This window comes from Solea senegalensis, linkage group LG14 (assembly GCF_019176455.1).
Source record: "Solea senegalensis isolate Sse05_10M linkage group LG14, IFAPA_SoseM_1, whole genome shotgun sequence".
Taxonomy (NCBI): domain Eukaryota; kingdom Metazoa; phylum Chordata; class Actinopteri; order Pleuronectiformes; family Soleidae; genus Solea; species Solea senegalensis.
In genome coordinates, this window is record NC_058034.1 from 9,575,614 (window position 1) to 9,588,789 (window position 13,176).

Consider the following 13,176-nt stretch of genomic DNA (forward strand, 5'->3'; position numbering starts at 1 on the left):
ATGAAGGTATTTGGTGAAGATCTCATGTGAAAAGAGGGATGCCAGTGAAAGATGACTAGAAGCTGCAGGTGTATGAACAAGTGATTGATGAAGGGTGAACAGGTGGCACTTTGCAACACCAGGGCAAAGGAAGGAGGCTTAATTTGGCATTGGTATAATCACCATTGCTATATTTCCCCTTAATGGTGTGAAGTGTTGCTAAGAATCTAAGCCACAGAATAAAACACGATAAATGTTATAAATACTGAATAATGTTAAATATATATATTATCTCTCTGTGCATTGCAAAAACAAATGTTCCTGCTCCCTGGTGATAATCTGTGACATCTTGGATTATTGTTTTGCACTATTTCACCCAATAGTTTTAAATGAATGTAAAGTCAGATGGGATTGGCACCAGCAACCCTCATGCAGAGGGTGAAGTAGAACATGAGTTCCAGTTGTAGTAGTCCTGTCCGTCCACGGGCAGGCGCTGTTTAAGGCTGTGATGTTCTGACAGCGCAGTTGCAGTTATCAGATTGACGGGGAGAGAATGACTTTGGGGGCGAACGAGTAATCGGTGTTACTATCAGGATCAGGAGGAGTATCACACTGCTGCAACTCTCCATACACAGAGCCTGAGGCTGCAGACCTGACTGCCCTGAACAACCAGCTCACTGTGTGGTGAGCTGGTGTTAAATAGAGAAGTGCAAAGTAATAATAACTCTTCTGTTTGTATGCTGGACAGATTTAACCAGACCAAAGTGCCTGCAGATGGCCACTGCCATCTCTGTAGCTACTGATAAACGTGTCCAAACTAACCGCAGTCATCAAAGTGCAACATACAAACTTGACCTTGTCAAGTCACATTATTCACTAATACTACTGTATTTGTATTGGCCTGTATGTCTGAGAGATTGTTTGAACCCTTAAGAAAGCTTGTAGTAACATCATTACTGAGCACATTTCATCATATTTCAAACATTGCACTGCAGATAAAAAACATTTGGCTTCCTCTACTTTGTTATATTGCTGAGGATTTCATCATTTGGTTTTCAGGTTAGATTATGCCTTTTTATGCTTTTGAAGTGAAAGCTCACTTGGTAAACTCAGAAGAGAGATGTTCTTTCTGGTATGTAAAAGCCAACGATAGTTCTCTGATGCACCATGGAAAGTGAAAAGTGAGTGGCTTTGTTACAGTCTGCAGCCTCACCATTAGATGTCACTAATTCTTACACACTTGACTTTTAAGGTGTTCATGATAATTAGGACTGTTGACTGTGACTCCTGACATACAGTACAGTATCTGCAGCTGGCAGAAGAAGTTGCAGATAATGTCTGAAGTGGTTTTGTGATTTGTTCATTTATTTATCGTGAATATTTGCTTTTTCACAAATACAGCCACCAGTTTTTGCACCCAGTAATAATCAAATGAGTAGATTAACATTATACATTTGCAGTCTTTTTCTGAGTATTTTGTCAGCAATGTAGAAAATAGGTGCTGCTATATTTGTATTTGAATGTTTTACTACCGTAGTACAAGTGTGATAGCCTATGTAATAGATTGCAATTGAATCAGCAAACTACTTTTATTTAACTCTGTATTAGATTGATGATCAGTGGCTGGAGGTTAACTAATTGTTTCATATTCCACTTAGACCATACCATAAACCATCTGCTCTCAGTTGCTTCTGGGTAATGTTTTGTACTTCTCTCTGTGAGGGGCCCAGAGCAGCTGTTTATTCCCTTTATCTCATCTGGTGAGTTCTCTGGCATCTTGACGAGCAGGTGCACGCGTCTGAGATATTTGTTCCAATTAAGAGCAACGCGGTTTTGTTGTGATGAGGACGTGAATAAACCAAAATCATCCGAGCAGACATCGTTACACGGCTTCCAGAAATCGTTATTTGGTTTATTAAACACATATTAATCATTTGCAGCCTCTCGAACGCTTGTTTCCTCTGTGCGCCTCTCAGCGTAGTCCCGCCTCCAGTGCGCACAGGACCTGACGCGCCTTTAAGCGCCGCTGTCAGTTGGAGCAGTTTGGAAAATGCTGGACACACATGGGCTGTTCATTGTATAGAGGTTCATCATTTCCCCCAAAGGATGACTGCGACCAGTTGTGATTCTTTAGAGGACTTGCAAACATCCGGTGCAGAGATGCTGAGCTCCAACGTCTCCAAGTCATTGCGCGAAGAAAATGTCACCAAGAATTCCAGTTGTGGATCTGTATCAGTGGGTTTTCCTATCACCATGATGGTTACTGGCATGGTGGGGAACTCTCTGGCTCTTGTCCTGGTGTACATCTCTTACATAAAGAAGGAAAATAAACGGAAACGCTCGTTCTTGCTTTGCATTGGATCGCTGGCGCTGACTGACTTGTTTGGGCAGCTTTTGACGAGTCCAATAGTGATCTCAGTTTACAGAGCGGATCTGAACTGGGAGCGCATCGACTCGTCGGGGAAGCTGTGCGCTTTTTTCGGTGCGTGCATGACAACTTTTGGACTGTGCGCGCTCTTCTTGGCCAGTGCCATGGCGATTGAACGGGCCATGGCGATAACAAACCCCCACTGGTACTCCAGTCACATGAAGACGAGTGTCACAAAGCAGACTTTGGCTGCCATATGGTTTCTGGTGCTGCTCTTTGCGCTGCTGCCTATCGCAGGCGTCGGGAAGTACACGCGGCAGTGGCCTGGCACCTGGTGCTTCATCAGCACGGGGGACAGAGAAGTCCCGGGAAATATGTTTTTCGCCATTACTTTCGCTGTACTTGGGATTTTCTCTCTTCTTGTGACACTTTCCTGCAACGTCGTGACGATCCGGGGTTTAATTGTCCGATGTAAAACAAAGACTGGCGCATCTCAGTCCTCGAAACAGTGGGAGCGACTCACCACAGAGACCGTCATTCAGTTGTTGGGGATTATGTGCGTCTTGCTTGTATGCTGGTCTCCTTTGCTGGTATGGTATTTAGAGACGTTTTTAATGCTTTTTAAACTAGTAGTTCCTCTACTTAATTGAGGCAAGGCAGTGGCGTGCTTAGACATTTCAAGGGGCAGGGCCTCAAGTGAAAATAAAGGTGTCCCCCAATTGAAAAAGATTATAAATCTTCTCTTTCCTTATTTTTTCAATAACTATACAACTAGGCTGGGCCAGAAAATGTCCTGTGAGTAAGCACTGAGTGAGTTAGTAAGATCTGGCAGATATTTACTATTCACTGCATGTTAAAATGGTGTATTCACAATTTAAAATGAAGAAAAACAAAACGTTTTATTCAGAAAAAACACTGTAGTACACGAACACCAGACTTCAGTCATCAGTCAGTCATCATCTGCCGCTTTATCCTACATCGGGCACCAGACTTGGCATGTTAAATTTCAAATGTCAGTATAAATCATATTTTTAAAATAACTGGTAATAATTGGTTTGAGTTTTTGTCTCAAAGTCCAAAAAACAGGCAGGAAAAAAATGGGAACTAGCATCTCATCAAGTTTTCACAAAATGACAATGTTCATCTTTTGTAAATATTCAGTGCAATATGGGCATTATTACAAACTCATAATTAAGAATTGATGCTATCAGCCAAATAAAAAAAAATTAAAGGGAAAAAAATTACTCAAAATCTTTCAGTAAAAGCCAAAAAAGGCGCAGGTGCTTTAGTACCACCTGGGGTCAAGCTGTGCACATCCATGTGGCAATACATTTAATACAAAACACTAACAACTATTTTTTTTACAAGTCATGTAAATTATCTATTTTTAATTATTGTCTCTTTGCCCCCAAACAACCAACACCATGTGTATTTCCAGGTGTATTTCCTTTGAAATTCTGCTGTCATGTGCCATTAAGGAGCAATCCATTTAGCCGAGTCCTGTTAGGGGTGTCTGTTCAGTGTGTTATGAGGTCATGCACTGTCAGGCACACATTTAATAGCTCCATATACTGATATTAATAGAAACCACAGCACTGTGGTAGTAGTGATGGCAGAGTGTGAGTAATCTACTGAGAGTGTGAGCTTGTCCTTCATCTGTTTATTACAGTCAGTCCCGATTATGGTTTCTCTGAGTTCCTGTAATATTTAACATAATTCATGCATTGTATCTGACATGGTGGTGTTGGTGCAAACCCGCTCCTGCCTCTCCCCTCAGGTGCTGATGCTGAGGATGATCTCCACCCAAGTGTCCTCACATGAGTGCAGTACAACCACAGGGATGTCCAGTGAAAGCTCCAGCAGCCGCGATGTCCATTTAGACTGCAATTTCTTTCTGACGGCGATCCGTCTGGCCTCCCTCAACCAGATCCTTGACCCCTGGATCTACCTGCTCCTCAGGGAAATCCTCTTCCGTAAGTTCTGCATTGTAGCTAATGCCGTGTCCAACTGCTCCTTGGAGAATCAGAAGGAGAATCCGAATGCACTGGATGCTCTTAACAAGCAGAGCCAAGACAGCAATAATCTCCATAAAACACAAAGTGGCTGAGGTGACCACTGATGGGAATGGCTATCTTGCGACCTTGAATACAATGACAGATTGGACGGATGGGGAAAAATGGAGGCAGGGTTGTCTTGGAAGTGTCAAAAAACTGGGAATGGGTTTCATTACAGAGGAGGATATTAGGAGGACACATGTAGTGCCAGTGGCATTCTTAAAGAGAACAGCCTAATCTGATTTGAGTGTATTTGTTTTGCTTAAAACACATTCCAGTCAAAGTCACCCAGCAGCATGTAGACGCATGACTGTGTCACTTCTTGCATTTGGCCACAGCGTGGCTACCAGGAACTGTCTTATCTTTACTCTCTTTTGTTATCACGACCTTTCCAGGTGCGACAATTGAATGTGGGTGACTCTAAACTGACTTATATGGAAGTGGTGCATCTCATGGGGTTTGTGATCATTACTTTCATCAACTTGAAGCCATTGAAGACAATTTTTATTGTCTGTTTATTGAAAAAAAAACATGAAACTGTAGATTGCTTGCATTGACTTGTAAATAGCTTTTGCCATAACTTACATAAAATGTAACCACTTTGTTTAAAAAAAGATCTCTGGTCATTCAGAAGAAAATGCACATCCTAAACTGGAGCCAATCGTTGATTGTATGACTATTTATTAGAATGCTGTTGTAATATGTTGGCGATGGTAACTGTTGGGAATCAGCTGTTGTAAAATGTTATAATACACTGTAAATTGTGTTCCTAGGCAACGAGCCAGGGACTGTGAAATGTGAAGCTTTTACTGTCACCACTGTGTATTAAAAGCATTCATGATCTGTAATGTGAACTGACAAGGGTGCCGAATTTCACCAGCCAAATCCTTTTTTGAAAGAAGAAAAAAAAAGATAATTGGTCCAGTCTCATGACCAGTAACGTTAATGTAGAAACAGGGGTGCCCTTTGTGTCCGATGAAAAATACTGAGGGCCATGTCTAGAATGTCTCGTACACAAAATGTAAACGATCGAGAAGTGTTTATCGCATGTTTTAAAACTACTCGTACAAAAGCCACGCACATAATTTGTTATGGTTTTACAAATGTACAGCCAGCTTTATAGTCACATTAGAATAAAGGGTCGATGCTGCAGCTACAGTAGATTTTCTTGGGTAATCCATCATTGTACTTTTGTTTTCCTCATCTGAAAAATATTGTCTTTGTAGCTCATTTCCTTTAATGTGCACTGTGCAATTTCTCTGAGTGCTCACATGACATCATGGCACCTTTTAAATGAGGCAGTTTGCCCGGAGCCGACTAAATATAATTGTTGAGCAGCACCCAGGATGTGTTGCTTTTATGATCTACTTTTGCCTTGAGTTGACCGTCTTCAAAGACACGTAAAAACACATTTTGCTCTCAAGCTATGGTGCAATTTTGTATCATCACCAACCGACGACTCTGCCTTCTCTGTGCAGCCACCGAGGGCTTGCACACTCTGCCTTGCCTGGTCTTGCCTTTCAGTGTGAGAACATAATCTGAAGTGATAATGATTTGATCGGAGAATGTCAAATGGAAAAGCCTGGTGGAAGGGGGACATTTTCTCTAATCTACGAATCTGTTCATTTGCCAGCAGAGTGGACTTTATCTCGTATTGATTGTAAAGCCAGTCTGCCTTAGAAGCACACCTTGATAGGTGAGCTAAAAACAACAACAGAGGGAAACAACCATTTTAGTTGCACAGAGAAGATCTTTTTTTTTCTTCCATAAGTCATGATTATTTTGGAGGCCCGTGTCTCATTTGAATATGGTATTTTGTTTGGGAAACATATGCAGTGCTTCATTTTCTCTGATTGTAGGATGTTATTCCAGACACATGCACATTGTGCTGCATGTACAGTTGTGACATCAGGGGCTAATTCATGCATTTTAAGCAGTGATTGCATTTATTCGCACTTTGCTGCAGGACATGTTGTGTTTACGATTGATGCCGCTCACTTGAATCTGCGGCGCAATTATCTCAATTTTCTTGTCCAGGAGATTCTGAGAGAGACTCCTGCTTTTCACTGGAGGGACAACTTTTACATCAAGGAATATCCCCTTTGGGATAATTGGTCCTATATGGGGTTGTGAATGTTCCAGGGAGTTACAGACCACCCAAGCTCCATGATGGAAACGAAGATGGGCCCATTGATAGTGTACACGATGTTAACAGACAACATCTTCTGTGACTCTGCAATACAGTTTACTGTCATAAAACATACATTTTCATTACAAGGCTACGAGATGAAATATTCTTTTTTTTAACAGTCCAAAGGGTGCAGCGAAGCTTGGCTTAATTTAGAAATAGCTCCCTGCTATAAGAATGTTGCATTTTAATGTGCATATTGCAAATGAGCCACTTTATGAAATGAAGAAACCTATGTTATTCGAGCTCTTCATTGCCCAGATTATTTGGCCCTCGTGCCTAATTCTTGTGCTGTGCAGAGGCATTGTTACTCTCTGAAAACAGACATGCTGTTTCATCGTAAAATGTAAATAAGATGTGAGACGCTGTGCTCTACCAACAGATTCTGGTTTGCTAAAGGCTTTGACAACATGACAACAAAATAAACTACATGAGTGCAAACTGACTTCTTGTTCACCTTCATTATTGTATTTGTTTTCAGCAGCCGCAACGAAAAGCTTTGGTGTTGAAAATTGGATCATTGCTTCTGCTTTTAATGTGACAATTCGGTGTTAACCGTCATACACTCAGTTCTCTCCTGTTCCGTCGTCAGATTTCAACCAAAATTAGATCAAATGCATATCACAAACTAATATCAAATTATACAAAAATGAAACTGTTTAGTATTCCAGCTCTCTGTGTCTCTCTACGCTGCAGGCCAACACTCAGTGCAGCAACAGGGAAACATCAATCCCAATCATATCACTCAATTCTACTTACTCAAGTGTAATCAGCGGATACACTCTGATAACATCTGTCTTCCCCGATCTCATCTTCCCTCCCTTTCACTTGCTCTTGCACTTTCAAGTTTTCTCTTCCCCTTCTCCACATTGAATCAATGAACACTGGTGGTCTACACAGGGTTAGTCCTCCGTTCCATGCTGGTCCGACATGGACATGGTTAGTCATATGATTTCTCATAAGATTTAGATACAATTATAAACGTATAATTGTATAATCTTTTTTCATGACAGGTGACAAAAAAAACATTTGTGAATCACAGAGCAGCAGCAGCAGCAGCAGCTAAAGAGACACCAGCCACTGGCCTGAGGTGAGCTGGTAGGTAGATGATGAGGCTCTCAACATCCTGACTCATCTGCTGCTACAGCAACAGCAGGGCAGGAGTCATTATGACACACATACACGTCATATTTAGAACCCTGTAAGGAAATTAAAGTTGATGGGGAAAAAACACTATAAGGCCAAAGTAAACTGCATCACTTAAAATAAATTAGTTTTTGTCCATAATGACATTGAATTGGAAAAAATATGAGAATCCGGTAACAGGCTGTTAGAAAATAGCCATTAAAAAAGGTGAATACTGTACATGTCTGGGTCACCACCAAAATGTGTGACTGGTATTTAGGGTGTTGTGATCATCTGATGCACTAGGAGATTGGAGTGTAATCAAAAATGACTCTCAGTAGAGCTCCAACTAGTGTATGAAAAATGAGACTGTCCAGAAACTGTCCAGAAACTGTCCAGAACGCAGACAAACAAGTGTGCTGTTGTGTTTATCGGCTGGAGGGAACTAACCCACTTTAACTATGAAATCTGTTACTGATTTTATTATTGGATGAAAAACAAATTGCTTCGGTGATTCCCAAGTGCTACCATATAAAAAAAGTTTGGCAGCATATAAAAAACATTGCAGGAAGTGGTCGCTTTTAAGTCATTTGTAGGCCAGTTGAATATTTTAAAAATAAATAATGGCCCCAGCATACTAGCCTGTGGCATCCCAAATCTCATGATTCCTGACTCTGAAAGTGTCCCATTCATATCAAACATTTGATTCTAATCCAATTGGTATGAATAAAACCAATTCACAAGCCACTGAAAGTCATGCCCCATAATTAGATAAATAAAATGTTGTGATCTGCTATCGCAAATTATTTCCTCAAATCCAGCGTGACCAATTTCACAATTTCTTTCTCCACTCACAATCATCTAATAAGCATATTTCAACGGTTTTGCAGCTCATCCGTCTCACTATTTTTAGTTCATATGGAAATTCCTCTGACACAGTATTACTATATATGATCAGCAACAGACGTAGTCACCACTTAGATTTAATTCAGTTTGATTCAATTCACTGGGGAATTTAAAGACAGCAGCATTTTTGTTCAACTTTTTACAGCGATGATCAGAAATAACTGTGTCATGTTTTTATGGTATACAAGTAGATCACTATAGTCAGGCACAGGACAGTTTTAAATTGCGTTTAAAACTTTCGTTTAAAAGCTGTAGGAGTGAAACCCTGCTGTTGATATGATATTTTTGCATATTTCAACAACATAAAGAGAAAATATGGTGGTTCTCAGGTTTAAGATCCCATGATAGTGTCACATGTGCATACAGTATAATATACTTTATACTTTAATATTCTCCATATCAGATGGGTTTATATGTCCATAAGGTTACGTAACATGATGTGTGTTCACAGATTATCAGAATATCAACATGCAACATGTATGTTTGACTTACATGTGTCGTGTGTAATGTCAGAACTCTACATATTTTCTCAATATGCTTTGGGCTGTTCTGGCTGCCAAACTATAATTTGTGATTAATTGTCGTTACAAATCTTCACTACAGTGACAGAGAATGAGGGTTTAAATGAGCCGTGTTCCTCTTGAGCAAACTCTGCCACTGTTGTTTTGTCAGTCAAAATTTGCTTTGCAATTGTGTGATAAAGATATAAAATGTGATTATAGCGGTAACCTTTTTAAAGGTTGTTGAAGTTTTGCTGCTCTGCGGTCTGATGTACAAACCTCTGCCAACATTTTTGCTGGTTCAAAACATAACCAAACTATCAGAAAAGGTGACATTATCACTTTTAAAAGATTGGACTACTGTGTAAGCATTACAATTTGCTAGTGTATTAATTAGAAAGTATCCTCATAAGAAGCAACTGTCCTAAATACAGTTCTACTATGTAGTTTAGTGTATATAATACCTGATTTTATCAAAATATAACCAAAAAAACAACAATAAACAAACATTATAGTTGAAACACTCACAGCAGACTGAGATGTGCAACTTTATTCCTAATATACCATTTTGTTTTGTGATTATTTAATTATTGTCATTCATGCCTTAACATTGTTTGGCTTATAAGAGACAATTACATTCTTTAAATAAGCAACAGCTATGACCACAGACAGGTTCGATGAAGCCTCGAGTATAGAGCCAACAATAAATAACCGAGTCTCAGCTCCTTGGAGTAAAGTTACCGAACAAAGAAGATTAACAGATGCTTCAGAAAAGACTCAGGAGGATCTGCATGATGCAGCGTCCATTAATAAAATCTAAGAGAGCATTACGTTGCTCAGTCGGTGGCATTTGTGACAGATTTTGAGGCTGTAATTCGATAAGTCATGAATTGTGAAAATCACCTGCCTCTGAGTTTGGCACACCATGAGTCAGATTATTGCTGAGCCAGTGTAATGTCTGCATCTGATGCATTCTCCTCTGGCCCATTAAAGCCTTTATTGTCCCATCTTTCATCTGCGTTGAGCTCAATAGACTGAGGGTGTATATTTTTTTAAGAGGACAGCGCAAAGTGAAAACGTCTCTGCTTCACGGCGCACAGCGTTGACCCATATTGATATTAAAATGAATTATAGTTATTCAACTTGCAACAAAAGTAGATATAAACAATCCAAACAGCATAGAGAAAAAAACATTTTTGTTTGTTTGTTTCTTCATATTTCATCACCAAATCTGTCATCAAACACGCTCTCACAACACGGAGCTTGGTAAACCAGCTTTTATCATTTTACCACTGAGGAAGTGTCATTAATTGTTTTAGAATTTCTTTTATTCATCACTGGACATGTTTACCCCCGTGTATTTAGTTCCAATTTTGTCACTTATTCTTCCTTTAGTTCTTTTCAATATTGCATTACTTTGTTTTGCAAACAAACTGAGAGCATTGCTGTAAAAGAGCTTGATGGTCAATCAGTTTTCCCTGAATAAAACAATGGTTTTAGTGAATGTTATCGTCTTAAAATCAAGAGGCAACTGAGTCTCAATTTCTTTCTTTTTTACTTTTAGGTTCTTTTTTTAAAAAAGTCAGCCTGCAGCACATCACACCCACAAAATGCATCCGTTTTCAAGGCTGGAAATATATAGCGATTCACATTTTCTGACTTACCTTTTTTTTTTTACAGTTTAGACTTCACTGGCTGAGCATTACCACTATGTTTCTTTAAGGCTGTACTTGCATAGACCGTAATGCTAAGAGAGATGAATGCCTACTTACTTTAAATGACATAATTGCTCCTCCTGGGCCTCTCAGTCAGGGGCGGAGGAATGTCTTTAACCTCATTAATTGGTTCCATGATGGATGTCTCTACTTTAACTTACTGATCCTATAATGTATGCGTTTGGATTTATCGATTATACGTCTTTTGTTCACGCATATTGTTTCTTAAGGACTAACACATGACTTGGCCTCAGGTGGACAAACAGTTGCGTCCAGGTACCTGAACACAACCACTGTGGAAAAGGCTTCATTGTATGTTCTCAAAGGCAACATATCCTTGCTGGTTCGTGCTGTTGTTGAATGACAAAGATAATTAAATGGATATGTAAATCTTGTTTATTCATAAGACGACAGCAGATATGTGGTTTCCAGTGGGACTGAACACGTGAGAGCACAAACAGGTGCTGTACATCATTTCAGCTAATTTATCTCGACACTGTCACACTCTGATGTATAGATTTTTGATGTATATATCTCATTTTCTGTCAATCTCTCATTGGATTTATGTTTTTTTTCTCTATTAACTCCAGGAGATTGTGGTCAGTCTTGTTAAGACCTCCATCTGTCACTGTTGCTCTGTGTCTTCCAAATGAAGCCATAAATCCATCCATGTCCTGCAAAACCAAGACAGATGGTAAAACCATCCGTGATCAAGCACTGATTTTATCACACACTTAATAGTCTCAGTGATACTGAGTGGTACAATTATTTGGTTTCTTTTCAGGAAAACAGATAATGCATCAACTCTATTAAGAAGTTACAGCTACAGCTTTTATTAAATCTGTACCAGTAGACGTTTCAGATACAGGAGACGTTCCTTTAATGTGTTATACAATCCATGCATGTGATTATCAACAGAGATGTGTGCACTCAGATTATTGCCATTGTTGCACTGCTACAACATCATTGTGTTTTGCCTCAATGCTGATGTTGATCTTGCAGCAGCTCATTACATCTCACTCCTTCATGTGCTGCTGTAGAGTTTTGACACAGAGCCACGTTGTCACAGTTATGCTGCTCCTTCACTTCAGGGCAATCATTTCGCTCAGAGCCATCACCAATGCGATGACTAAAACTAGGGTAAAGAAGCTTTAAGCATTTCTAACCTGGCAAAACAAATGTTTTGATGAGGTAAACTGCGCAGCATCTCGTCCCCATTTTATGGATGCAATTAAAACCCTGTGTATACGTCCTGTGTGTGTGTGTTTGTCAGAAAGGGACATCTCGCAAGGTTATACGTAAAATGCTGTTTGTCCTTTTCATCCGCTTGTCCATAAAGCTTTGTATGTCCTCCTGTCACGTAACATCAGAATAAACAGCGACACCAAACAAACCTGGAATGTAGCCTCGACATGAATCTGAAGGGATTTTGTTCACTCACTCACTCACACATGTTTGTCGGTGCTGTGTCTAATGGATGTAATGTAAAGTAAACAACTTCACGCTGCTCCTCTCAGGAAACACAGGGGTTGGACACTAAATCCATGAAATCCAAAGACCTTGAGTTGTTGCTTAGGCAACACTGTTTTTTTTTTCTTTCACTCTTCCAGGCAAACTAGACCAGAAAGTAGATGATTATTTATATTTTTCTTGCATTAGTAATTATGTAATTAGCAGAATTGATCTTTTAAATGTCTAATTATCTAGTGTTTCTCCTGTTTCTCATTTATATGGCTACATAGATATAGATCTATACATACATATAACCATATAATCAGATGGTCAGATGCGATTGAGTAGATTAGACGGAGATTTTTCTGGTGGTCAGCTTTCTAAGAGCTCTAAAGTATTTCTTTGCTTAAATCAGGGGTGTCAAACTCGTTTTTGTTCAGGGGCCACATACAGCACAATTTGATCTCAAGGGGGCCGGACCAGTAAAAATAGCAAAATAATAGAATCATAACCTATGAACAACAAGAACTCCTATGTTTTTTCTCCTTTGTTTTACATTTAATGAAGGATAATTTTACAAAACATGAAATTTCTTGAGAAATATAAGTGCAATTTCAACAATATCATGCCTAAATTTACTATTTACACAGCACACTGGATCTATAAATGCACAAACATTTAGTCACGGGTATCTGGAGCATTTGACATTACATTTAGATTAGTGTGAAATTTTAACAAATTCATCCTACGGGCCGGATTGGACCCTCTGGCGGGCCGGTTCTGGCCCCCGGGCCGTATGTTTGACACCCCTGGCTTAAACATTAACCTTGTGGTGGTTGAGGAATTACACAAACTATGATCATCTGTTGAGAATTTAAATCAATTCAGT

At 39.6% G+C, this 13,176-nt stretch overlaps 1 protein-coding gene across 1 annotated transcript; it reads left to right on the forward strand.

Moving 5' to 3' along the window:
• The first annotated feature begins 2 nt into the window (after positions 1 to 2).
• ptger3 (prostaglandin E receptor 3 (subtype EP3)) lies at positions 3 to 7,034 on the forward strand. The gene is made up of 2 exons (XM_044044201.1): positions 3 to 2,937; positions 4,125 to 7,034. Exons 1-2 carry the CDS (start codon positions 2,086 to 2,088, stop codon positions 4,452 to 4,454), a joined length of 1,182 nt encoding a protein of 393 aa, XP_043900136.1. The 5' UTR covers positions 3 to 2,085; the 3' UTR covers positions 4,455 to 7,034.
• The last annotated feature ends 6,142 nt before the right edge of the window (positions 7,035 to 13,176 follow it).